Genomic DNA, 27745 nt, shown 5'->3' with positions numbered 1-27745 from the left:
AGTTGGTGGGTTCTTCCTTGTTTCCTCCTTTATATATTGGTACAATGTTAGCATTTTTCCAGTCATTAGGTATCTTTCCTTCTTTGAGTGAGCTATTTATTATTATGTGTATTTTGTCCGTTAGTTCTTCTTTGCATTCCTTTAGAATCCAATTTGCAATACCATCTGGGCCATGTGATTTTCTGACGTCCAGTTTTGATAGGTGTTCTGATATTTCTTTTTGTGATTTTGTAAACTCACTCATGTGGGGAGATTGCTTGTTATTATCTTCGTCCCAATTTTGTATTTTCTCTCTGGTGAAGACAGATTTAAAGTGGTTCATGACTTAGGCCATCTCCAATTCTTCTGTGTATTCTATATTTCCTTGGCATAGTTTCACCATTTCCTGTTTGGTTTTAAGTTTACCATTCACATACCGATAGAATAGTTTGGGTTGATCTTTGCATTTATCTATAATATCCTTCTCATGGTTCCTTTTTTTCTCTCTTGGGTTGATCTTTGCATTTATCTATAATATCCTTCTCATGGTTCCTTTTTTTCTCTCTTCTCACGTCAACATACTAATTTTTATAATTTATATAAATTTGCCATTTGCTTTGTTTTATGTGAGTAGTGTGATGCTGTGTGTGCAGCCGATGCTGCACATGAGAATTTGAGTCATAATGAAATATATGGAAGTGAAATATTTTTTTTTTTATTGACCATATCATATGAATGTTACAATTTTTTTTGCTGTGACTGTACATACATCAAAAGGCCTTTTCCTCAAACCCATCCAACACCCATTTGTTTTCCCTTTTATTTCTATGTGTATGAAGGGCCCATCCTGTCTGCCCACTGCCTGTACAAGATAGATATTTACCCAGTTGTTAGTTACAGGATAGGTTATTCACAAAGTGTTGCAGTCGTATTTCATGATAAAAAAATCCCTGTAATTGGTTAGCCTTAAGCTGCACAACTCTTTGAATTGCCAATTCATTTGATTTTCTTACTACTATGATTGGAAATCTATATTTCCATGAAGGTTTTTCTTTGTACATCACTGAATTGTAGAGTAAGTAATAAATGGTTTTTAAAATGTAATGAGGCATATTTTACATGACCTTGTTTATTGCAGGCGAGTCCTAAACGGCAGTGTATATCCCTTCACACTATTTGGTAGTGTTTCTGCTGCATACATCAATACCTATTTTCGTAAAGCTGTCAAATTGCGTCAGCATGGTTTTCTGTCTACCTTCATACCAACTGTTATACTCCCTTCCATCACTGGGACTATTCTTCATCATCAGGTAGTGTAGATATATTAAGAGTTACTTAAATATGTTTTCAGCTAGTGGTATTGTAAAAATAATTGTTGCTTTGAGTTTCATTGACTGCACACCTGCAGTCCCACAGTGGCTGGCAATGGTCATTGGGCCCTCCCACAGATCTCTCTGGGAAGAAACTTTAGACCACTGTCTGTGTTGTATTAATGTAGGACTGTTTCTATGTCATTTGCTTAAAGTAATAGGAAGAAGGGAGCAGTTACCAGTTATCAGGTATGTGTGAAAATGTGTAAGAAATACAGTTGAAGTCAAAAGTGAGAGATTTTTGGCCCAGTCTGGAGACTAAATGTTAGCACCTCAGGGCTGCACCTCGTAATAAAGATGAGGGGGGTTGACAGTTTTTGAAAAGGCAGCTTCACTGTCCATCTTGGAGGACTACTACATGCAGATACTGATCATTGGTGCCAAGGGGGAGGGGGTGCAAATCAAAGCACACACCCATATCATACAAATTTAAAATCTGCTTAACTACCCCTCTAGTCTCAGCACCAGCATGGATGAAAAGCAGTGCAGTGAAGCACAGCTCATCCAGTGTAGTGGCCAATAGCTGTAGCTGGTACATTCTTCACTACTGCATTATATAAATGTAAATCACAGAATGATGTATGAAGCAAATGAGAATTTAGCCCAGAGATTGTGATAACATATTTCAAATACTATATTTTAGCAAATGCTGGATTATTTGATTTAGTTTTACTCATCATTTACAGTTTGTTTTCCGGCCCCTGATTTTACAAAAATTTGACTGTCCTGTGTGCCTGGAGTTGAGGGGTGGAGCACTTCAGCTTTTTGCTGGTTTTGTTTATCCATTCCTGTTGGCCCCAGCTGCATCATTCCATGTGAGTTTTTAATCCTTTTAAACTGGGTGTCAGTTTTTGTTTTATTCTTATTGTCAGCAGATGAATATTGTAGCTCCTCTAAATTTACAGGGGTTAGGGGGGAAAGCCCTCATCTCACACACAAAGAATTTGGATTTCTGTGAATATCTACATCTCTCTATATACTAACACGCATAAATTGGAGCTCCTGAAATACTTTAAAAAACAAAACTTCTTAACAGTGATACAATTACAGAATAAAAATCCATGTGAACAAGTTGTATAGACACGGTAAAGGAAACATGGACTGGAGATGAAGCTTTTATTCCTGATGTTTCGTCTAATGACTTTCTCAAAGGAATGAGCATACTAGAAACATACAGTTTATAAACACGCCTTATGGCTCAAGGGGGTGTGCGAGCGTATAGTGCTGTATTCTGATTGGCCCGCTGAGACAGCCAATCACGAAGCGCTATATTCGCTGAAGATTTGGCCCAGGTGAAGCTCCCAGCCTTATTGTTGATATTCAGACGAGTGGTGATGTACGCAGCTTCTATAGATTTTCTGGTTTTCTTATCCATACCTTCGTGTAGAATCTCGGCTCGGTTCCATTGTGGGAGGTGCCCAGAATCGTCAACATGCACCACCATTGCGTTGGTGAGTCTATGGTGACGGAGGTCGGCCTTATGCTCCCTGATTCTAGTGTCAAGGCCCCTCTTAGTCTCTCCATAGTATGCTTTATCGCATGATGTGCATGGGATCTTATATACGACGCTGTCTTCTCTCCCCCTCATCTTAGTCCCGCTTTTTATCATGTCACCAATCTTCGTTCCCGATGTTACGGCTGCTTTTACTTCCGTGCTCCTGAGCATTCTAATAATGTCTCCTACCTGTCGGCACACAATGAGAGGACAAAAAAGAGGGTAGTCATGGGCTTCTTCCTGCGTGCCTACAGGATATGCAGCAAGGAATTCCTGGAGGAGGAAATCGAATACATCATCGCGGCCTTCTTGAAGCTTGGCTACCCCAAGGTCTTAGTCCTGAGCCTAAGACGAAGAGCGGAAGGAATAATCCACACAAGCAGGTTAAGAGAAGGCAACGCCACCACAAAAACATCATACATGGCGCTTCCTAACTCTGAGAAGGTAGGAGACATTATTAGAATGCTCAGGAGCACGGAAGTAAAAGCAGCCGTAACATCGGGAACGAAGATTGGTGACATGATAAAAAGCGGGACTAAGATGAGGGGGAGAGAAGACAGCGTCGTATATAAGATCCCATGCACATCATGCGATAAAGCATACTATGGAGAGACTAAGAGGGGCCTTGACACTAGAATCAGGGAGCATAAGGCCGACCTCCGTCACCATAGACTCACCAACGCAATGGTGGTGCATGTTGACGATTCTGGGCACCTCCCACAATGGAACCGAGCCGAGATTCTACACGAAGGTATGGATAAGAAAACCAGAAAATCTATAGAAGCTGCGTACATCACCACTCGTCTGAATATCAACAATAAGGCTGGGAGCTTCACCTGGGCCAAATCTTCAGCGAATATAGCGCTTCGTGATTGGCTGTCTCAGCGGGCCAATCAGAACACAGCGCTATACGCTCGCACACCCCCTTGAGCCATAAGGCGTGTTTATAAACTCTGTATGTTTCTAGTATGCTCATTCCTTTGAGAAAGTCGTTAGACGAAACGTCAGGAATAAAAGCTTCATCTCCAGTCCATGTTTCCTTTACCGTGTCTATACAAATTACAGAATACCTAGGGTGTGTTATATGGGAAGGGGAGTGCTCGTGGATACCTGGAATGGTTAATTTACAATGTAAATATTGTGTAATTTAAGTAAGATGGAAGAAAACTATGATGGGCCAGAGAAACCACAAGATGGCTGTCTGTTGCATTACAAAATAAATATGTACCCAGAGCCATCTACTGGCGCAAGGGCAAAGAAAAATGCAAACATAGGTTTTAGATCACCAAGAGGCATGAAAAGGTTTCTACTTGATAATGGTGATGAGGGTAATTTCTCTGGATTTAGTGGGTACGAAAGAAGACTCTTCAGTAGAGTTATAGACATAGAGAGGGACATGAGAAATATGAATGAATCATGGAAGTGGGAAACTATCGAACTATGGAAGACGAATAAAGACCTAAGCAAGGAAATGATTTAGAAAAGTAAACATGGAAATAAAAGAAAAGTTGAGTGCACTAAAAAAAGAATGGCCGAGTTAAAATGTGAAAACAAAAGGTTGAAAAATGATTAAAACACAAATAACAATATCATAAGGAAAGAGGTGAATGAATGGATTAAAGCAATGACCGTGGAAGTGGGAAAAAGGATAAGAGAAGATGATTTGCAACAGCTCAGGAATGATTGAAAAAAGACAAAGATAAGGTAGTTTGTAAAGAAATAGTTCATCAGCAAATGCGGAAGAAGGCCAAAGATGCTGTCATTAAGGTAATTAAGGAAAAACAAAATCTAGTAAGAGATGCAGTAGACAAAAAAAAGTGTGTAGTAATATGGTCTAAAGGAAAAACACAACCCAAATTGGTTCCTGAGAGATAAAGAGGACAAAGAGTTGCCAAGAAATATACTAAAAGAACAGAATTTAGAAAAGGAAATAGAGGAAGTACACAAAATGTGTAAATATGCAAAAGGAAAAGAAAAAAGTCAACCACTAAAGATCAAATTAAGTTCACAAATGGGTGTGGAAGAAATCCTAGCAAGAACAGGAAAATTAACAAGAAATGAACACTATAAAAATATATGGATAAGAGAAGTAAGTGATGTGGAAAGAGAAAAAATTAAGAGAATAAAGAAACGAAGCTAGAGAAAAGAAAAAAAATTGGAAAAGAAGGGAGACTGAGACAACACAGTTCTATTGGAGAGTGTTAACCTCTTCACTCCGGGGCACATCACACGTCTGGCAGCATTAGCTGCCCAACGTGTGATGTTGCATCACAATAATCGCATTATAAAAAATAAAGTCAGTGCTCAATCGTTCGTTCTCTTTCACCCATGTATTTTGATAACCATAGAAAATATGATGAAGCCAGTTTAGAGAGAATGGAGGTTACGTAGGTACAACAACAATGAATACAATCAAGATGCCGACATCGGCATCATCGAGTACCCACTTGCTCCTCATGCCGCCTACGTAGGCATCACTGTATGGAAGTGGTTAAATATGAGACTAAAAAAATTGTACATTCAAGCCCCCCCCCCATAGGTTCAGAGAACGAAATGGAATAGAAAATTAAAATTAGCTTGTACCAGCATAGATGGATTAATCTCAGGATTAAACAAACTAAACAAATACCTGTCAGAAGCAGAATCAGATGTAATGGGAATTGTGGAGACAAAATTAAGGGGTCCACTAGTACCAGTGTTGGTCATGGATTATATAATCACTGGCTTAGAAATAGGGAGGCAAAACAAGGTGGAGTCATGTTCCTGGTTAAGAAAAACGTAAATGTGATGAAAGTTATATATGGAGAGAACAAGGTAGAGATGATCTCGGTAAGAGTTGAAGATAGTGACATGAAAAGCAGAAGTTTACAATGATTTATGTGCCCCCAAAATTAAGGTCTTGGAGAGAGAGATTATTCCAAAATGTTAGAGAATATGAAAACTTCATTAAATGAGATGCTGAAGGATGGAACTAAAGCTGTACTCATGGGAGATCTTAATTGGAAAGAAATATGTTGGGAAGAGATGACAGTGAAAGGTGGAGAGGATCAATGGGGAAATGTATTACTTGACATGACTATAGAACATACAGTGACACAATGGGTAAAAGGAAATACTAGATTTAGAAGTAATGAAGAACCATCAAGATAAGATTGATTACCGTATTTTTCGGTGTATGACCCGCGGCTTTTTGCCTCAGAAAGGGGCCAAATTTCGGGGGTGCGGGTGATATAAAGGTGCGGGTCATCTGTGGATTTTGGTTAGAAATTGCCCTCTTACGCAGTCAAAAAAGAAAAAAAAAATGAACGATTAGTTTAGCTGGGTGCCCTCTCGGATCGGGGATTTGCGGGGGGATCGACCGGATTCGTCGTATGAAAGTTGATTAAAGTCATAATACAGCGTGTACGATCGAGACAAACGACAAAGAGAAGGTAGGATTTGTCTTACCCGCTTTACATGCTCTTGTTATTAATAAAGGCATCACAAATAAAACAGGCTTAACTAAACAGCATGAACACAATACAAGTGACCGGTACCAACACCAACATCGTGTGTCGCGATCAAACAAAAACAAGCGGGCGGCCATTTTCGCAATTACAAATTACAAACTGTACCTGATTCCTTAATGCTAAATTTGTGCATTACATGTGGGTCGTTCAAGCATGGAAGAAAATTAAAGAATCGACTATTCAGAACGGTTTCCGTAAATCAGAAATGTGCCATCCTGCAATGTTCGATGCATGCTACGACTCGGAAAAGGAATCGGACGAATCCGAAATCAAAATGGAAACGGATGAGGTCACTGCATCAGAATTGGCAGATTTATACCACAACCTCTTCCATGACGATACAGAGGATGAGGAATTCGATGGCTTCGTGAGCGATGATACGCCTTCATAAACATTGATTGTCGTCTGTGATCACTGTGTTTTTTTTCTAATAACGATGTGCTCCATTGACTCTGTTCATAACAGTTCAGTAATGTGCTCTATTATTGTTCTATTCTATTGAAAACTAACCATTGGAAATTGTTTGGTTTAAAAATTAATTACCAGTGTTTGTATGGCATTTATAAACCAATTTAATTACCGGTAAACAATCAAACAGGGTTTTATGGCATTATTTACACAAATTTATTAAGGTTCTTTGTAATATATATATATAAGTGCAATAAAATATATTGAAATGTAATTTGTTGGTTATTCTTCATCTTCATCACAATCAGAAATAAATAGGACTGGAGGAATACTAGTATCATGATCATGAATCGCAATGCCGCATCATCGACCCATCCCAAAGGCATCGTAAGATCAGTTGCACACTTTCGAGATCACCCCTCTTTCATCGAAGGTACCACTACATCTAGTGGCAGCTTCAGAAACCAAATTGTGATGAATCCTGAAAAGCAAGATATCACCAAGAAACCTGCTAATATCGGAAAACATATATCTTTTTTTTTTTATAAATCACATAAGCATTGATGAAACAGAAAATTTAGAAAAGGCCTCAGCTTTGAAATTACTTTGATCACCACGTCAACGGCCGGCCGTAACAACAACTGCTGTGAGCTGTGCCTGCGGCCTCCCATGCATGGGTAGTATACATCGTCGGATCTATACTGCCGCACACGCCATATGACTGCGGGTCATGCAGCGGTGCGGGTCTTGTGTGGATTTTCACTAAGGTGTAAGGGGGTGCGGGTCATATAACGGTGTGGGCTATAGTCCGAAAAATACGGTACTTATGTCAGAACTTGAAATAGTAGACAAAATTGAATATAAGACACCAATTGTGAAGAGTGACCACATACTACTCAAGTTAGAATTAAAGGAGGAAATATATACATAAAGAGAAATAGAGAAACACAGAATAGGAATACTGATGTATAGTAAAATAGTTTGAAAAACTTAGGATTTTTTTTTTTTCCCAAGTGAACTGGGAAAAACTACATGGAAGAAACACAAGTGGAAGACAAATGGATGAATCTGATGAAAATCTACAAAAGAAGGAGTGGATAAATATGTCCCAAAGCAAAAACAGGAAAAGGTGTATATTAAGTGCTGGTGAAGGAGCAGTGAAGCAAAAGACAGAAGAGATAAAGGTTGGAAAAAGATGGGGAAAAGACAAAAAACCTAGGAAATGCAAAAAATATATTAATCAGAGGAACGAATATGTAAAAATACGCAGGGAAGAAAAACTATGAAAAAGATGTAATATAAAAATGTAAGGATCAGCCAAAACTGTTCTATAGATATGTAAATGGCAAACTAAAAACTAAATAGGAAATATTGAAACTATGCCAAGGGAATACAGAATACACAGAAGTGGCTGAAGTCATGAGCAAACACTTCAAGTTGGTTTTCACTAGAGAAAAAATGCAGTGTCAAAATGAAGGGAGAGCAGTGAACCCCCCCCCAATGAGGGAGATAATAGTAACATGGAAAGAAATAATGGATCAAATAATGAACCTTGATGTCAGGAAATTGCATGGCCTGGATGGAATAGCAAATTGGATATTAAAAAAATGGAAAGAACTAAATGACAAAATATATAACATAATAAGTTGTTCACTCAAAGAAGGAAAAATACCACAAAACTGGAAAATGCTGGTATTGTACCAATTTATAAAGGAGGAAATAAGGAAGACCCAACAAATTACAGACTGGTTTCCCTTACAAGCACAAGCTAAAATTTGTGAAAAAGTTATAAAAAGTAGATGGATAAAACATTGGAGAACATTATCCTAAATCCAAGACAATTCAGATTTAGACAGGGAAGATCATGTACCACAAATTTTATCTGTTTTTACTCAAGACTACAAGAGATAATACAAGAAAGAAATTAATGGGCTGATTGTGCATTCCTAGATCTACAATTTTTTTTCATAAAGTCCCTTGCAAAAAACTATAAAAGTGGAAACCATAGGAGGGATACAAGGTAAACTACTGAAATGGATAGAGGACATTTTGCATGGAAGAAAAATGAGAGTAGTGCTCAGAGATAAAAGTTCTTCTTGGGAAGAGGTAATTAGTGGAGTTCCACAAGGATCAGTATTGGCTCCAATAGTGTTTGCTATTTATGTGAATGACTTGGACGAGGGTATGGAATGTTACATGAGCTTCTTTGCAGATGATACAAAATTGTTAAAGTGAGTACTGAAATGGACTGTGACTCACAACAGAGGAGGACTTTAAATCATTACAATCAGACCTGGAAATGGACCCATAAGTGGGAAGTGAACTTCAATATCAAGAAATGGAGTTTGGAAAAAGTAAAAACAGAATATAAAAAAAATTATAAAATTGGTGAAGAAGAAATAAAAAAAGTGTACTCTGAAAGAGACCTTGGAGTAATAATCAGCAAAGACATGACACCATATAAACATATCAACAAAATAGTCGGAGAAACCTTCAACCTATTAAGGTCAATGAAAGTGGCATTTGACTATTTGGATGAAGAAATGATTAAAAAAATATTAGTTACATTAATTAGACCAAAACTGGAATACGTAGTGACATTATGGGTATCCTGTATTAAAAAGAATATAAGGAAATTAGAAAGAATACAGAGAGCAATGACAAAGTTGGCACCAGCTCTTTTGTAATTAACATACAAAGATTATCCAAATTGGAACTACCAACACTGGAGCAGAGCAGAGAAAGAGGTGATCTACTAACTATAGAATCATGAAAGGAGTGGAAATCCTTGATAGGAATGATTTACTAAAGAATGACAATGAAAAAACAAGAGGTCATGAAAAGAAAATAAAAAAAGGATAACTATAGAAGAGATCTGAAAAAAAATAGCTTCCCACACAGAGTGATATCTGGAATTAGATAGAGAAACAGTGTGTGTAAATACTATTCAAGATTTTAAGAAAAAATTTGATGCTGAAAGATACAAAGATGGGTCACCATGAGCATAGCTCCCTTCCCGTATAATACAACTAGGTAAAAAAGTCTCAATAGTGCCAGAAGAGCAGGAAGCCTGGGTTGTATTGAGTGAGAGGCAGTACACTTGTGGTTCCCCAAGATGATCTAGAATAGTGCTAATAGTATCCATCAAGAGAAAATGCAGTGAAATCAAGAAGGCTAAAGTGAAAATGGCAATGATTTTGAATTGAACATCGACACAAATGCAGAGCCCTGTGGAGGTGCTATACCGAAACTTAATGTAAACAGGGACCTAGAAATGCCTAGGGGATCACAAAGGCTAAGTACTGATGACCCTTTTTCTGGATTTAGTACATGGAAAGGGAGAGGAGTTTTAACAGAAACTCATGGAAGAGGGAATTCATAGAAGCGGGAAGTGGACTTCAACAATAAGAAATGTAGCTCAATGGAATTTGGAAAAAAGTAAAAAAAAAAAAAAAAAAAAAAAAAAGGATATCAGGGCAATATAAAATTGGTGCAAAGGAAGTAAAGAAAGTGGAATATGAAAAAGACCTAGGAGTAATCATCTCAAAGGACATGTCCTATGATAACAGATAAACAAAATTGTCAGAGAAACCTACAACTTGCTAAGATCAATAAAGGTGGCCTTTACTAACTTGGACAAAGAAATAGTATAGAAAATACTTGTCACACTGATAAGGTCAAAATTGGAGTACACAGCGACACTATGGTCACCCAGTACTAAAAAGAATGAAAGGAAAATTGAGAGAATTCAGAGAGCAACTACAAAGATGGCCCCAACACTTTCACAACTGTCATGTGAAGAGAGATTGTCAAAACTAGAATTACTGACTGTGGAACAAAGAAGGTAAAGAGGTGACTTGTTGACAATCTACAGAATCATGAGAGGTGTGGAAGTCGTTGATAGAGAAGACTTACTAAATTGGGATAAGGTAAATACAAGAGGACATGGAAGGAAACTCAAAAAAGATAGTTATAGAAGAGACCTGTAAAAGAACAGCTCTCCCCACAGAGTGGTGGATGTATGGGACAAACTAGATGAAACAATAGTCTGTGCAAAAACAATACACGAATTTAAGAGCAATTTAGACACTGCAAGATACAGAGACAGGACACCACAAGATACAGAGACAGGACACCACAAGTGTAGCTCCCCTTCCCATAAGATACAACGAGGTAAATACAGATGCGTAAATATGTGGAATAGCTTAGGTGATATAGCCAAAGTTCAAACAATACATGAGTTCAAATCTAAATATAATTAGAAATCAAGGACATAGATTAAGTTGGAGCTGAACATGAATTTGAGTCTAGGTATGTTAGAAAATTAGAGAATAGGAGACGGGACCCAACGAATGTTGCTTCTTTCCCATGTACTACAATTAGGTAAATACATTCTCTGTCTCTCCTTCTCTTCCTCCTTCTCCTACTCCTCTTCCTCTTCCTCTTCCTCCTTCCAGACACAGGCACTCTGGTCATACTGAGGGATGGATCCCAGAATAAAGGTCTTGTTTAGATAAAGAATCATTCTCTAATCCATAACAATATCTATAAAGTATGTTGCCATGTGAGTATTTGGGAAACAACTAACCTGTTTTATTTGATTTCAGTTTGCACAACGTCTCTATACATACCATATGCCCAGCATTGTAGAAAACCCAAAAGGTTTTTTGCAAGAATTTGTCAAGATAACTCGGAAGGGCATGCCAAAATTTTATGGACTTGCAGCTTTACAGGTAAAAAAAAAAAAAAAAAAAAAAAAGTTTGTACATATATACATGCATATATATATATATATATACCAAAGGCTTTTCCCTCTTACAAGGGAGGTAGCCAGAAAACAAAGGCATAACATCCAATCCCACCCATTCCATCCCCACATACTTCACTCCCATCCACCCCCTTTCCTCCCTCTTATCTTGGCTACTCCAGGATGACCCCCCCCCCCCCACGGGCCCAGTACTTTGATGTAGTTGGGGGGCTTGCGTGAAGCAATGAAGGATCAAGCAGTGGCAGCAGGGTAGTCTTTCACCCTGATAAGTTTGACCATGCTGCTAAGGTTGACCCAGAGCTCCCAGACAAAATCTGCTGGCCACCTTTTCACCCTCAGCCTAATATTCCATTTTTCCCTCCTTCCACTTCCAGTTTATGCTGGCACTAACTGGATAGGTAATAGATGGGCGACCCCTCACTCTTCCCCTTGGTGAACTCGCCTATCCCTCTTCTCCATATTGCCTACCCAGCTCGACACTCCAGTCTTTCTCTTATACTTACTGGGAAGGTTCTGGCAACCTGGTGCCTTGCAAGCTGCATGCTTGAACCCAGTCAAGTGGGGATGTATACCGTGAGGTTCCTACTCCCTGCGAGGGCTGAAAGCCCGCCGACTGGGGAATATATGTTTGTGAGGAAGGTACCTGGCTGCTGACTTCCTTTTCCCCCTTTCCAGTACACATGCAGGATGACTACACCGGCCCCATTCTTTATGGGACAAAACTCCAGAGGACAAATTGGGTTGTCAAAGTCTACAGCTCAATTCCGAGGTCCTGCATGTGTAAATGACCATATTCTGGAACTTTCTGGTCCTATGGGGAACTTTCCTTCACCTCCCAAGGCATTGAGAGGCCATAGTATCTTTCTTCCATGCATTTCTCTTAACTAACTTTCAAATATGGCCACAACCAATGCTGAAAACGATAACTCTGCAGCAAGTAACAAACTGGCACCTATACCTCCACCCCCAGACCCTCCTGATCCTCCTGATCCTCCTGATCCTCCTGACAAACCTGGACCTAACCTGGACTCCTCTGTTGGCACAATCAAAGATAAAGAAAAAGGCAAATCTCAGAATAAATCTATCAAGCCCCAGACGGGAAAATCAACAAACATTAAAAATCTTAGAGTTCTTCACATTGAAGATATTCCTCTTCAATGTAACTATGAGATTATCTCAAATACCCTAGGTGACTTTGGTAATATCTCAGAAATTCGAATGAACTTCCTTGAAAATAAACAAAAGTGGGAAGCTTGGGTTAATTTTAGTAAATGTGAGGATGCACTCAAAGTCAGCTGTAACATAAGCAGCCTAAAAGTATGTGAATCTGATTTACAAGGAGCTTTAACAGACAGTTCCAACTAATCTAGACATATATGTACCATCTGAATGGGCTCTAGCTATTGATCAGCAACTAGATGATGATTACTCAAGGACTCCCAATCCTCCTATGTGGTTGATTGCTACAGCAAAGGAAGAAAATTATAATTATTACAAATTTAGCAGATACCTCCAAAAGAAAGTAGGTGGCATTAAAAGTGGAGACATTTCCCGCTTTGGAAAATTCACTGTGCTAGTATATGCAAAATCCAAAACGCAAGCCCAGATGATGCTTCTGATGCAGATTACATACATACATACATATACCAAGGCTTTTTTCCCCCTTATAAGGGAGGTAGCCAAAAAGGAAAAGGCATAAAATTATTCCCACCCATTCCATCCCTAAATACACTCCACACCCTCCCTCTTATCTTAGCACCTCCTGGATGACGGGTCATCCCTGCACCCTGTCCACTGCCCTGGGTCAGAAGCAGTGTCGCAAGACACAGCACATCCACAGCAAGGCCGCCTCATTAAATCGGCGACCCCCCTCTCCGTCCTCCCATGCATAAAAGGAGAAGACGGGGAGAAATCCCTTTGGGCTGCGTCAAAATTTGCTCACACATACTACCTCATCCCCCCGCCCATTCCACCTCATGAATCATAACATCATCCATATACAACCATTCTCCATTCACCCCTGTCTTCTGTCCTCTCCCGTCCTTCCTCAACAGACATTCGCCTCTTCCCCAAAGCCTCCTTCACCCCATCCATCCACCTCATCCTAGGACGTCCCCTCATGTTCACTCCCTCCACATCTGCCTTCCATACGTCTTTTACTAGTCTTTCTTCACTCATTCTTTCCATGTGTCCAAACCATCCTAATAAAGATAATGAAATGCTTAAGGAGATCAAGCCTCATTTAAACTTTAGTTATGGAAGAGGAGTCAACTTTGACAAAGATCTGTATGACTTGACAGAAACTGTAATCCTGAACATGAGCCCCTCCACAGTATGGAAAGTAAAAAAGGCATCTAACACTGGTATGATAATTTTGACATTCATCGACTGACATACCTTCCCACATAACTTTTGAGAATGAACGGGTGAGAGTAAAACCCTTCCACCAAAGACCAGTGCAATGTTTCAATTGTTTTAAGTATGGCCACTCCTCAAAAATATGAAAAAATGTTAAACTTTGTATTAACTGTTCTGATCTTCATCACGATACATGTTCCAGAACTCCCAAATGTGTAAACTGCCAGCTAGAACATAAATCTAATGATAAGAGCTGTGAAATATTCAAATTTGAGCGGGCAGCAATCGATAAAGCAAATGCTGAACACATAAGTATTGGGTATGCAAAAAGACAAATGGGACATTTTAACCCCTTCAATATGGGCCAAAATATCGCGGGCAGCATTAGCTGCAAGACGTGCGATGTTGCATCATAATACATACATACATACATACATACATACATACATATACCAAGGCTTTTTTCCCCCTTACCAGGGGGGTAGCCAAAAAGGACAAGACACAAAAACATTCCCACCCATTAAATCCCCGAAAACACTCCACACCCCTCCACCCTCCCTCCCATCTTAGCACCTCCTAGATGACGGGTCATCCCTACACCCTGTCCACTGCCCTGGGTCAGAAGCAGTGTCGCAGGACACAGCACATCCACAGCAAGGCCTCTTCATTAAATCGGCGACCCCCCCTCTCCGTCCCCCTATATAAAGGAGAGGACGGGGAGAAATCCCTTTGGGCTGCGTCAAAAACTTTTGCTCACACACACTACCTCACTCCCATTCCCCCCTCCAATCCACCTCATGCATCACAACATTTTTCATATACAACCATTCTCCATTCACCCCTGTCTTCTGTCCTCTCCCGTCCTTCCTCAACTGACATTCCCCTTTTCCCCAAAGCCCCCTTCACCCCATCCATCCATCTCATCCTAGGATGTCCCCTCATTCTCTTTCACCCGTGAATTTTGATAACCATAGAAAATATGATGGAGCCAGTTTACAGAGTATGGGGGTCACGCAAGTACAACTACAATATACATAATCAAGACGCCGACATCGGCATCCTCGCATACCCACTTGCTCCTCATAACGCCTACGTAGGCATCATTGTATCGAAGGGGTTAAGAGCTATGTGAGAGCTCTAAATCCACAACCCCTCGCTATCACAAGGGGATCAGTGGTTGCACCTCCTCTAGCAGGTGCATCAACCCCTGTGGTTTCTAAGCTACCAGAAGAGGCTGGATGACCGCATTGTGAACAGCTGCCCAGGATGTAACACTTCACCCCATACCATACAACACATAATGGAAGACTGCATTATACACAATCATGCATGCAAACAGCACAACATTCACTCTATAAAGGGTTTGTGGGAAAACCCAGTTTCAGCTGTGGCATTTCTTGGGGAGACGGGACTGCTCGGACAGACAGTCTAGGGAACGACAACAACAACAACCCCTGTGGTAGTGGCCCAGCCATCTAGGTCAAGTGCTTATCCTGTTGAGGCTAGAGCACAACCCTCCAAGGAGGACAAGATAGCCCCAAAGAAGAATGGATCTTCAATTAATGATGAGAGACCTTCATCCCCCACTCCTTCATCCTTGCCTTCCCCATCTCAGGCATCATCATTACCTGATCTCAGGGAGATCAGCCAGGATCAAAAACTACCTCGAACATTAGACATAGAAGTCAATAATACTTGTACATCAGATAACCATAAGTGTGAGAGACCTCCATCACTTTCTCCTAAACCAAAAAATGCCAAAATAAGCACCTCAAATAGATATGAAGTCCTTTCCTCATGGAATTCTGATATAGTAACCAACTCCGAATCACAAAAAAACCCAGGTACCACCAAAACTTATAATATAAAGGCTGAGATTCATGAAGAACATCTCCATCCATCAAAGAAACATGCAAAAAAAGGAATGAATGCTGGCAGAAACCCAGTGTTTCAAGACCAACTCTATCAAACAGTACAGCAGTTAGAAGTAGTCCCACCTACAAAGTAAGCAGTGCCAATGGGAAGACCACACAAAAAGAGTCTTCGAAAAACAAAAACTAAATTTCATATCATTACTACAATGGAATTGTCAGGGTCTGAGGAATGAGGAATTTAAACTACTAATACATGATATATCACCTACAGTAGTTTGCTTACAAGAGAGCAAATTAGACCAAAATACTTCCTGTCCCAGAGAGTACTTCAGTTAGAGAATCCCATATAATCCTCAAGAAGGAAGTCATGGTGGAAGTGTTCTATATGTTCGCCATGATGCTCCTCAAATAACTATTCATTTGCAAACCCCATTACAAGCAGTTGCAGTGTGAGTAGATCTTGGGAGAAGAAGGTACACAGTATGTTCTATTTATATACCTCCCAGTGACCAGTTGAAATATGAAGATATGAAAAATCTTTTCCAACAGCTTCTGCAGCCATTCCTCATACTTGGTGATATGAACAGCAGACACCCCTTATGGGGTGATGTAGTAGCAAATGCCAAAGGCAACATAATAGCATCCCTCATAGAAAATGAGGACATTGGATTACTCAACACAGGAGAGCCTACTCATTTCCATATACAAACTGGAACATTATCATGTATTGATATCTCTATAGCCAGCTCAAATTGTCTAACTGATTTCAGTTGGAGAACTGGATAATTGGCATACCAGTGACCTTGCACCTATTGTAATTGATACTGATTTTGATCTTCCTACATATAGATCACCAAGGTGGATCTTGGAAAAAGCCGACTGGGAAAAATTTCAGGAGCAGAGCGATATAGAGAGAGATGCTGATGACTTCCAGACAGTGGATAGTGCAATTGAGCTGTTGAACGGAACCTTCCACTCTGCCGGCACCAATTCCATCCCCAAGTCTACAGGTTTATTTCGACGTCGACCAGTTCCTTGGTGGTCCAATGAACTCCAGGTGTTACATAGATTAACAAGAAGATCTTTTACCAGATGTCGTAGACACCACACAGAGGAAAATCTAATTTTTTATAAGAAATGTAGGGCACAATTTCGTCGCGCAGTAAAGGCTGCCAAACGTGCTTCATGGACATCATATGTATCCTCAATAAATGATAGAACTCCACCTTCATCTGTATGGAGAAAGCTCAGGAAAATTGCGGGGAAGTTAGCTCCAAATCCACCCCCAGTATTAAATGTAAACGGGCAAATTTTAACCAGTGCTGTAGACGTGAGTAATTCTTTAGCCAATCATTTTGCAAATATATCCAGTAAATCACAAGTCTCACCTAGATATCAGTATTGACTCAGAGAAGAGCAAAATACTCTAGATTTCTCTACCAATAAAACTGAGTCTTATAACCAACCATTTAGCGAAAAGGAATTTGATTCAGCTTTGTCATCATGTAATAATAAGACTCCAGGCCCTGATGAGATTCCCTATGCAATGGTGAAACATGCTTCTATTCATACAAAGAAATTAATTTTAAGTATTATTAATAGAATTTGGCGTGACACTAGTTACCCGACAATATGGGAACTCTCAATTATCTTAGCTTTTTTAAAACCTGGAAAAGATAAATTTTTAGCAGCAAGTTACCGTCCTATTGCACTGACCTCTTGCCTTTGTAAAATCATGGAAAAGATGGTTAACACAAGGTTGGTATGATATTTGGAGAAAAAACATATTTTTTCTCCAAATCAATGTGGCTTTAGAAGAATGCACTTGACAACAGATGTATTAATCCATCTTGATATGTGAAGCATATGCTGCAAAACATCACCACGTGTCGGTATTCTTTGACATGGAAAAGGCATATGACACAACATGGAGGTATGGAGTCCTGAAAGTCATTCATAGAGCAGGATTGAGAGGTACATACATACATATACCAAAGGCTTTTTTCCCCTTACACGGGGGGTAGCTAAAAAGAAAAAGGCATAGAAATCACACCCACCCATTTCATTTCCCATATATTCCACTCCCCTCCACCCTCCTCCCTCCCTCCTATCTTGGCACCTCCTGGATGATGGATCATCCCTGCATCCTGTCCACTGCCCTGGGTCAGAGGCAGTGTCGCAAGACACAGCACATCCACAGCAAGGCCGCTTCATAAATTTGGCAACCCCCCCTCTCCATCCCCTCATGCAGAAAAGGAGAAGATGGGGAGAAATCCCTTGGGGCTGCATCAAATTTTTTTTCATATATACCTCCTCACCCCCCATCCCCCACCCACTCCCCCTCATTCATCACAGCCTCATCTATACGCAACCCTTCTCCATTCACCCCTATCTTCTGTCCTCTTCTGTCCTCCCTCCACAGACATTCCTCTCTTTTGTAAAGCCCCTTTCACCCCCATCCATCCATCTCATCCTAGGACGCCCCCTCATATTCACTCCTTCCACCTCTGCCTTCCACACTTCTTTCTTCACTCATTCTTTCTATGTGTCCAAACCATCCTAATACTCTTTCATCAACCCTATCTCCCAACTCCCTTTCCACCCCTGTTCTCCTCCTCACCTCCTCATTTCTCACTCTATCTAGCCTAGTAACCACTATCATACTTCCAGACATTTCATCTCAAACACATTCAAACTCCTTCTCTCTTCCTCTCTCATGTTCCATGTTTCTGCCCTGTACATTGCTGTTGGCACAATCACTACTTCATATAACCTCCTCTTAGCATCCATTCCCAGATGTCTATTTCTCATTACACTTTTTAATCCACCAAGGCATTTACTTGCCGCTCTCGATCTACATTCCACCTCCACCCCCGCTCCTCCCTTTCCTGTCACATTTGCACCCAATTATCTAAAACTATCCACTTCCTCCAGTTTCTCACCCTTAATGCTCACTTCCAGCCTACTGTCACTCTCTCCCCTTGTACATCTCATCACCTTACTTTTGCCCACATTTATCTTCAGCTTCCTTCTTTCACACACCTTCTCAAACTCTGTCACCAACTTCCTCAATCCCTCCTCTGATCCTGCCACAAGCGTAGTGTCGTCAGCATCAATTCAGATAGGCCCCACCACAGAACACTTCTTATAACATTAGACATTAGTAAAGCTTTTGATGCTATCCCCCGCCACAACCTAACAAATAAAATATATAACACAGACATGCACAATAACACCAAAAGATGGCTGGCCAATTATCTGGCAGGTAGGAATGCTTACGTGTCATATAATGGCCAATCATCGCACATCAGAAACATTAAGAATGGAGTACCACAGGGCTCTGTTCTATCCCCCACGCTCTTTAATCTATACATGCATGACTTACCCACACCTGACACCTCAGAAATACAAATCTCTTCCTACGCAGATGACATAACAATCACATGCACACATCGTAACACAGACAAAGCTGCAGAAATAATCCAGCCATACCTTGATACACTCAACACATGGTTCATCACAAACAGACTCAAAATAGCTCCAACCAAATCTACAGCAACACTTCTCACCAACTGGACAAAAGAACACAAATACATACCTCATCTCTACATCAACAACACTAATACCACACACAAACACACTGAAAATTCTTGGTGTAACATACGATACATCCATGTCTTTCAAACAACACATCACAAACATAAAAAACAAATACACACCTAGACTTAACGCACTTAAGGGGGTATGCGACACCTAGGGGTCATTTTCTAAACTATTTAGAGTAAAGAGCTGAAACTTCTCAGGTAAATAGGTATCCATGTTGCCTACATTTTAGGTGAAACAGAATGATGTATGTACACATGTACATATACCAGTAGCGATATTTAAAAGTGCACAGCATCATAATACGTGGACCAATTTGTTTTATATTTTGGCTATGATTAGTCAGTAGGCACATCTAGGGCTGGTCATTGAGTAATTGAACAATTTCCTTTATATTTTTGCATACAGGCATTTCAATAATAATGTCCGGCAAAAATCGTGAAAAATTACATTTTTTTGGTCTTGTTTCCATTATTACTCCTAACTCTTTCATCTTATTCAAAATATTCGAATGACCAGCCCTAGCAGTTACTAAATGTAATATTTTCTGTAAGTTTCATCTAAATCTGATGTATTTTAGATTTTTTATGATTATGGTTGAAGTCAACTGCGCTGATAGATTTGACTATCTTCAAATGAAGGTTCTTCAATTTATGAAAGGATTCCTTTTCTTCGTGGTTCAGATTATGAACGAAAACATCCATAGTGTAACGAAATGCGCTGATGTGTGCCGACAATTGTATTCTTGAGGATGTAACAGTGTGAAACTGTTGAACAAATACACCGAAAACTTCAAAGTTTTTTCGCCTCACCAGGAGGCTTCTTCAGGGTGAGAGGACTTCATGGTGAATCGAGGAGGTCTACTATTCGTGGAGTCGTGGAGAAGAATGAAGCAAGCATCTGGGTGTGGGCCTTATAAAGGAGGTATAAGGCTCAGGCTGATTGGCCCGGGAGGAGTGCTGAACGCTGATTGGTCGCTGGGTTCTCGTTCTGATCCCGACCTGAGCCAACCTAGCACGCAGCTCTGGTGACCCGGCTCGGGCGTAATGCTGGCTGCTGATTGGCCGAGCGGTGTCGCTCGTGATCCTGGGCGAAGGGAATGAGCTCTGGTTTGTCTCCTAGTCACGCGACGTGTTGACCGAGGTTCTTGATCTAGGGGAACCGACTCACCTGAGCTAGGAAGAGGGGCTCGAATTTCTTGTGGTGGTTGTTCGTGGTGGGGCTGGAGTCCATGGTGCTCATAGGGGTGGGCTGAGGGAAGAATGTAGTCGGAAGAGACTTGCACATTAATGTTAGGGTGTCGGGAGGTGATGGCTACGGCTTCTGCAATTTGCATCTTTCTAAAGTTCGATTCTTTGAGGAGGATGGTAGTGGAATCGATCAATTTTTGTAGGGGCGGCTTCTGATCGTGATGATCGATGTAATGTATGATTAAAAAAAAGTAAATAAATATCGAACGGAGATATGGCGACTTGAAATATAAATATATCTGTAACTTGCTTATAGTTTCACCAATTTGACTGATTTGTTCATGGCTTAATTCTTATTATATAATGGATAAGTACAGTAAAAATCATCAACATATTTTAATTATAAGTACTTTAAATAATGAAAAACTCAAGTATAAGTATATCACAGTAGTGGCGACGCACAGATGACACCATCATATAATTTGCTTTTTTGCACATTTGTTAGTTTCTTCATATGAAACCTCACTGCTGGGGGTCTTCGGGGTATCTAAATCATTGGAAAGAGGTTTATTTTAACCAGCATTGGGTGCCTTTGGAAGTGAATCCTCTCTTACTCCACGAACCATCGATAGTAACTTTTACTTCCGGTAAAGTTGGGTCTTCCTTTTCTAATGCTGCATGTACATGTTCCCTTGTTTTTTCCAAGAGTTCCTCATACTTCTTTATGCTGGTCTCTATAATATGATGGCAAAGTTTACTAAACATCTTGTGATGTATCATTTTCATGTTCATTGCCATGCACATTTTCTGTACTGCAACATCCCCACAGAGTAAGCCGGCCTCCACAACTCTGTTATGTATTTCATAACTTTCATTTCTACCGCCTGGTGAAGTACACCATTTGCTCTTTTCAGAGCACAACTTTCATTCTGCCTGAAATGTCTTCACCATTCCACATTCTCCTATCACTTCAACATACATCTTCTCACCACACTGGCATCTAACAAGCGAATTTATCCATGGCAAAAAACTGCTCTTCTCCACAATCATAAATTCACATTCATTCTTATCTCCCCTCTGTACAATTTCATAACTAATATCTAATTTTCTTGCTGTATTCGAGATGAATAAAGTACTTGATGGTGTAGAACCTGGCTACATATGTTGAGAGAGGTGGAAGTGAGGGCAGTGGTGGAGTGAGAGGTGGTGAGGTCTAGGCTAGTCGTCTTTGACTGTTTGCCATCTTTAACTGTTTTTTTTTGTCATTGTAGATGTTCTTTTTGCTACCCATGATGACTGTACTAATGAGTAATATGTACTAGCTAAGGTAATATATTGCCAGGAAAACTCATGAGACATGCGTACTTTTTCTTTCAAAGCTAGTAGGTAACTGACGTCCAGCTGAGCTCTAAGTTGGGAAGAGCTATCCCTCCACCTTCCTCCCTTCCCCTCCACCCTCATACTGGCCGTTGAAGCATTGGGCGAGCGTAAATTCAATCGAATTTCAACATTATTCGATGCGCCTGAAGGTCCTAAGTGGCACGCCCCCCTCTAGTGTGGGTTGCGCCTTTAACTCCGTCCATTTAAACCCCCGCCCAAGACATTTAAATTGCGCGCCGCTGGAAAATTATTTGTCGGGATTTATTTCTAAATGGTATACAAACATTTTGAACACAGTTTTGAAAAATGCTATATCTTGACCAAATTCACCCCCCCAGGTGTCGCGTACCCCCTTAAGTCAATTGCTGGAACAACATTTGGACAAAACAAAGAAACTAATACAACAATATACAAACAATGCATACGCTCAGTGATGAATTATGCGAGTCCTGCATGGGCTCCTAATCTCAGACACACCACAACACCCTTCAAATCATACAAAACAAAGCCCTTAAAACAATTACAGGCTGCACAAATACAACACCTACAGACCATTTACACCATGAAACAAAAGTCCTCAAAGTCAAGGACCACCTCGACATGAGAGGCACACAAACACTTGCCGCAGCCACCACAAACACATCACACCCGCTACACTACATAGCAGAACACCCACACACACCAAGAAACATTAAAACAACACCCAAAGACCTGTATCACACACAGATACTCTCTTCTCTTCCTCCACAACCACCAAATACCAGCCTCCAGAAACATATTCATAATCATGTCACTCACCACTCCATTAACACACTGAAAGACAACACACTGCTGCATGCCAGACCCCCTGATATCCACCCTTCTGAATCCTCTCTCCCACGAAAGGACAGAGTCCACCTGGCCAGACTGCGGTGCGGCCACCACCCAGCACTTCTAAGCTACCAGAAGAGGCTGGATGACCGCATTGTGAACAGCTGTCCAGGATGTAACACTTCACCCCATACCATACAACACATAATGGAAGACTGCATTATACACAATCATGCACACAAACAACACAACACACACACTATAAAGGATTTGTGGGAAAACCCAGTTTTGGCTGTAGAATTCCTTGGGGAGACGGGACTGCTCGGACAGACAGTCTAGGGAACGACAACAACAACAACAACAACAGCTGGCTCACCTCCCACTTTTCTCCATTTTCTTTAATCATCTCCAACCCCTGACCCACTACCCTTGCATTCACCTCTCGCACCACCCCATCCATGTAAAGATTGAACAGCCAGGGCGACATAACACATCCCTGACGAAGTCCCACCTTTACCTCAAACCATTCTCTTCATTTCTAATCCTAATGCAAGCTCTACTACTCTCATAAAAACTCTTGACTGCTCTTAACAGCTTTCCTCCTATCCAATATATCTGCAGTACCTCCCGCAGTGCCTTCCTGTCTACCCTGTCGTAAGCCTTTTCCATATCCATAAAAGCCAAAAAAATATCCTTACCTTTTCCTGTAGCTTTCTCACATATCTGTCTTACCACAAAAATCTGATCTACACATCCCCTACCTGTCCTAAATCCACACTGTTCCTCACCAATTACTCCCTCTGTTCCTCTCCTAATCCTCTCAATCAAGACCCTCCCATAAGCCTTCCCAACTACACTCAACAAGCTGATCCCTCTGTAACTACTACACTCACACTTGTCCCCCTTTCCTTTGTAAAGCGGAACTATACAGTCACTCCTCCAGTCCTCCAGCACTCTACCCTCTCTTAAACAAACATTAAATAACCTCACCAGCCAGTCCACCATAACTATACCTCCTTTCTTCAGACATTGTGCATGGCATCCATCCAACCCAGGTGCCTTACCTGCTCTCATCATCTTAACGGCTGCTTTCACTTCATCCTTCCCTATTTCTCCTCCATTTTCCTCACTCATCACTCTCATTTTCTTAGTGCTTCCCACTGCAACTACCTTTCCCTCCCTATCCTCCTTCACATTTAGCAACTCCCAAAAATACTCTGCCTACCTTCCTCTCACTGCCTTCTCTTCCATTATCTCTGCCTTTATTTATTCAAGCCTTCCTGGCACGACAAATCTTTCAAGTTAAGGTGGGTAATACATACTCAGACAGAAAATGCCAAGGTGTGCAGAGTGTTTTGAGTGTCACATTATTTGCTTTGGCTATAAATGGAATATCGTCTGCCATCCCTCATGATATCCTACACACACTCTTTGTGGATGACCTGTCCATATCTTTTTCTGGAGCAAGAATAGTTATGGTGGAAAGGAAAATCCAACTGACAATCGATAAGATTATTGAATGGGCAGAGATGAATGGTTTTAAGTTCTCTATGAGCAAAACTGTCCTTGTGCACTTTTGTAGAATCAAAGGAATACATCCAGACCCTGATATTTACATTAAAGGACAACGAATCCCTTGTGTTCAAGAGACCCAATTCTTGGGTTTAATAAGTGCAGTAATGCAATGAACATTCTAAAAGTATTGGCTCATACTTCCTGGGGTGCAGATAGAAAAACATTACTGAAGTTGTATAAGGCACTTATATTTTCAAAAATCTCGTATGGTTGCGAGATCTATTCTTCAGCCTCTCCAAACCAGCTCAAAACGCTTGATTCGATACACCATGCAAGCATCCGCCTAGCTACTGGTGCATTTAAAACTTCGCCTATTCCAAGTCTTTTGGTAGACGCGGGCGAATTACCCCTGGATATTTATCACCAGTCTTTCTTACTAAGATATTGGTACAGACTACAGAGGCTCCCTGAATCTATAACTTTTAAAACGGTAACTAAGGAAACCTATTTTAACTTTTATGAAGCTCACCCAAAATCTCCTCAACCATATGGTTTTTGGGCAAAGCAGATTTTAATAAACATAGAAATATGCATGAGGTATTACCTTTCAAACCATCAATAACTCCTCCCTGGAAGCTACCGGAAGTGACTTTTTGTAAATATTTCAATGGTTTTAAGAAAGACACGACAGAGGTTGAAGCCTGTTCAATTTTTTATGAACCATGTTGCAGAGCATAGTGATACTACTTGTATCTTTACTGATGGCTCCAAATCTGATGCTTGTGTTGGGTTTGGAGTCTATAGTATCAACTTTTTATGCAGAGGGGCTCTTTCTATTTCAGCCTATATTTTTACAGCTGAGCTATATGCTATTCTAGCTGCTGTTGAAAAAGTGGCAACTCTGGATACTGGTAGCTTTACCTTTTTCTGTGACTTATGATAGGGTAGACAGAAAGGCACTGTGGGAGGTTATGCAGATTTATGGGATAGGAGGAAAGCTTTTGGGAGCTGTCAAGAGTTTTTATGAGAGTAGTAGAGCTTGTGTCAGGATTAGAAATGGAGAGAGTGAGTGGTTTGAAGTAAAGGTGGGACTTCGTCAAGGATGCGTTATGTCGCCCTGGCTGTTCAACTTATACATGGATGGGGTGGTGCGAGAAGTGAATGCTAGGGTAGTGGGTCAGGGATTGGAGATGGTTAAAGAAAATGGAGAAAAGTGGGAGGTGAGCCAGCTGTTGTTTGCGGACGACACTGCGCTTGTGGCAGCATCGGAGGAGGGATTGAGGAAGCTGGTGGCAGAGTTTGGGAGAGTATGTGATAGAAGAAAGCTGAAGATAAATGTGGGTAAAAGTAAGGTGATGAGATGTACAAGGGGTGAAAGTGGCAGTAGACTGGAAGTGAACATTAAGGGAGAGCGACTGGAGGAAGTGGATAGTTTTAGATACTTGGTTGCAAGTGTAGCAGGAAAAGGTGGAGTGAAGGTGGAGGTAGAATGTAGATTGAGAGAAGAGATGTAAATGCCTTGGTGGATTAAAGAGTGTAATGAGGAATAGACATTTAGGAATGGATGCGAAGAGGAGACTGTATGAAGGAGTGATTGTGCCAACATTACTGTATGGGGCAGAAACGTGGAACATAAGAGAAGAAGAGAGAAGGAGTTTGAATGTGTTTGAGATGAGGTGTCTGAGAAGTATGGTGGGGGTTACTAGGATAGATAGAGTGAGAAATGAGGAGGTGAGGAGGAGAACAGGGGTGAAAAAGGAGCTGGGAGATAGGGTTGATGAAAGAATATTAGGATGGTTTGGACACATGGAAAGAATGAGTGAAGAAAGACTAGTGAAAGAGGTATGGAAGGCAGATGTGGAGGGAGTGAACATGAGGGGACATCCTAGGATGAGGTGGATGGATGGGGTGAAGGGGGCTTTGGGGAAGAGGGGAATGTCTGTTGAGGAAGGAAGGGAGAGGACGGAAGACAGAGGTGAGTGGAGAATGGTTGTATATGGATGATGTTGTGATTGCATGAGGAAGAATGGGCGGGGGGGTGGGGGTGAGGTAGTATGTGTGAGCAAATTTTGACGCAGCCCGAAGGGATTTCTCCCCGTCCGCTCCTTATATGCAAGGGGGGATGGAGAGGGGGGGTCGCCAATTAAATGAAGCGGCCTTGCTGTTGATGTGCTGTGTCTTGCGACACTGCTTCTGACCCAGGGCAGTGGGCAAGGTGCAGGGATGACCCGTCATCCAGGAGGTGCTCAGATGAGAGGGAGGGTGGGAGGGGTGTGGAGTGTATTTAGGGATGAAATGGGTGGGAGTGTTTTTATGCCTTTCCCTTTTTGGCTACCTCCCTTGAAAGGGGGAAAAAGCCTTTGTATATGTATGTATGTATGTATGTGACTTCAAAAGTGTGTTGGAGGCACTCTGTGCTTATAACTCTACAAATCCTCTGATTTTAAAAATCTTACAGTGGATTCATATTATAGAGAGGCGAGATACTGAAGTAAAGTTTTGCTGGGTCCCTGCACATGTTGGAGTGAATGGAAATGAAGAGGCTGATAAATTAGCCAAACATGCAGTAACAGAGCTATTGCCAAGGAGATACCCACTGTTATTCAGCGATTACTTTCCAGAAATTAAAACTTTCACTCGCAGTACCTGGCAGGAACGTTGGAACTTGGTTAATCCTAATAAAATGAAGGAGATTACAAATGTGATATCTCCTTGGGAATATGGTAGAATGCCTAGGAGATGGGAAACGGCACTATGCAGACTCAGGATTGGACAAACTCGTCTCACAAATATTTGATGGAAAGAAATTATCAGCCAAATTGTGAGGAATGTTTGGTCCCCCTGACTGTGCGACATTTGCTGGTTGAATGCCCCAGTCTCGAGGATCTTAGACACTGATAGCTCTCTGAGGCTCTTGATGGGGATAGCAGATACATCCTTGCCAAGATTCTTGGAGAGAAAGTTATGTATAATGCTAGTGGCATTTTTAAATTCATCGAAAAAGCTGGCCTCTTCAAAAGTTGTAAATAAGTTTTATTTTTAATTATTACTTAAAAAAAATGTAGAGGGATTAAGGAGAAATGTCAATAATAGTACTGGGAAACCTTAATGCTAGGGTAGGAAATGATTCAATTGATGGAGTGGTTGGGAAATGTAGAGTTCCAGGAAAGAATCGTAGTGGAGAGTTGATGGTGGAGATGTGTCTAGAGAGTTGGTGATAGCAAATACAGTGTTTCGGAAGAAATTCAAGCATAAGTACACATGGGAGAGGGTGGTAGATAGAGCGCTAATGGATTATGTAGTGGTAGATAGGAGTATGATAGGAAGAGTTTAGGATGTACATGTGCTAAGGGGGGAGGGTTGGGGAATATCAGATCATTTTTTGGTGAAAGGTAAGTTGAGAATGGAGGATAGGTGGAGAAAGGGGAAAAGGACAAAAGGTAGGGAGGTTCTTAGAGTGAACTCTTTAAAGGAAAAGGTGAAGGA

General features: G+C 40.9%; 1 protein-coding gene across 5 annotated transcripts in view; it reads left to right on the top strand.

The window, feature by feature from the left end:
- The window catches only part of LOC143022847 (transmembrane protein 126), a 66662-nt gene that overhangs the window by 15961 nt on the left and 22956 nt on the right, over window positions 1-27745 (top strand). For all 5 annotated transcript variants that reach the window (XM_076181226.1, XM_076181227.1, XM_076181229.1 and 2 more), the window contains exons 2-4: window positions 1118-1289; window positions 2036-2164; window positions 11369-11494. In XM_076181226.1, coding sequence (XP_076037341.1) covers window positions 1118-1289; window positions 2036-2164; window positions 11369-11494 — 427 coding nt within the window. The remainder of the gene's footprint in view (window positions 1-1117; window positions 1290-2035; window positions 2165-11368; window positions 11495-27745) is intronic.

The sequence above is a fragment of the Oratosquilla oratoria genome, unplaced genomic scaffold, assembly GCF_046742065.1.
Source record: "Oratosquilla oratoria isolate Oo_2021 unplaced genomic scaffold, ASM4674206v1 SCAFFOLD204, whole genome shotgun sequence".
Taxonomy (NCBI): domain Eukaryota; kingdom Metazoa; phylum Arthropoda; class Malacostraca; order Stomatopoda; family Squillidae; genus Oratosquilla; species Oratosquilla oratoria.
This window is presented reverse-complemented; position numbering and strand designations above follow the sequence as displayed.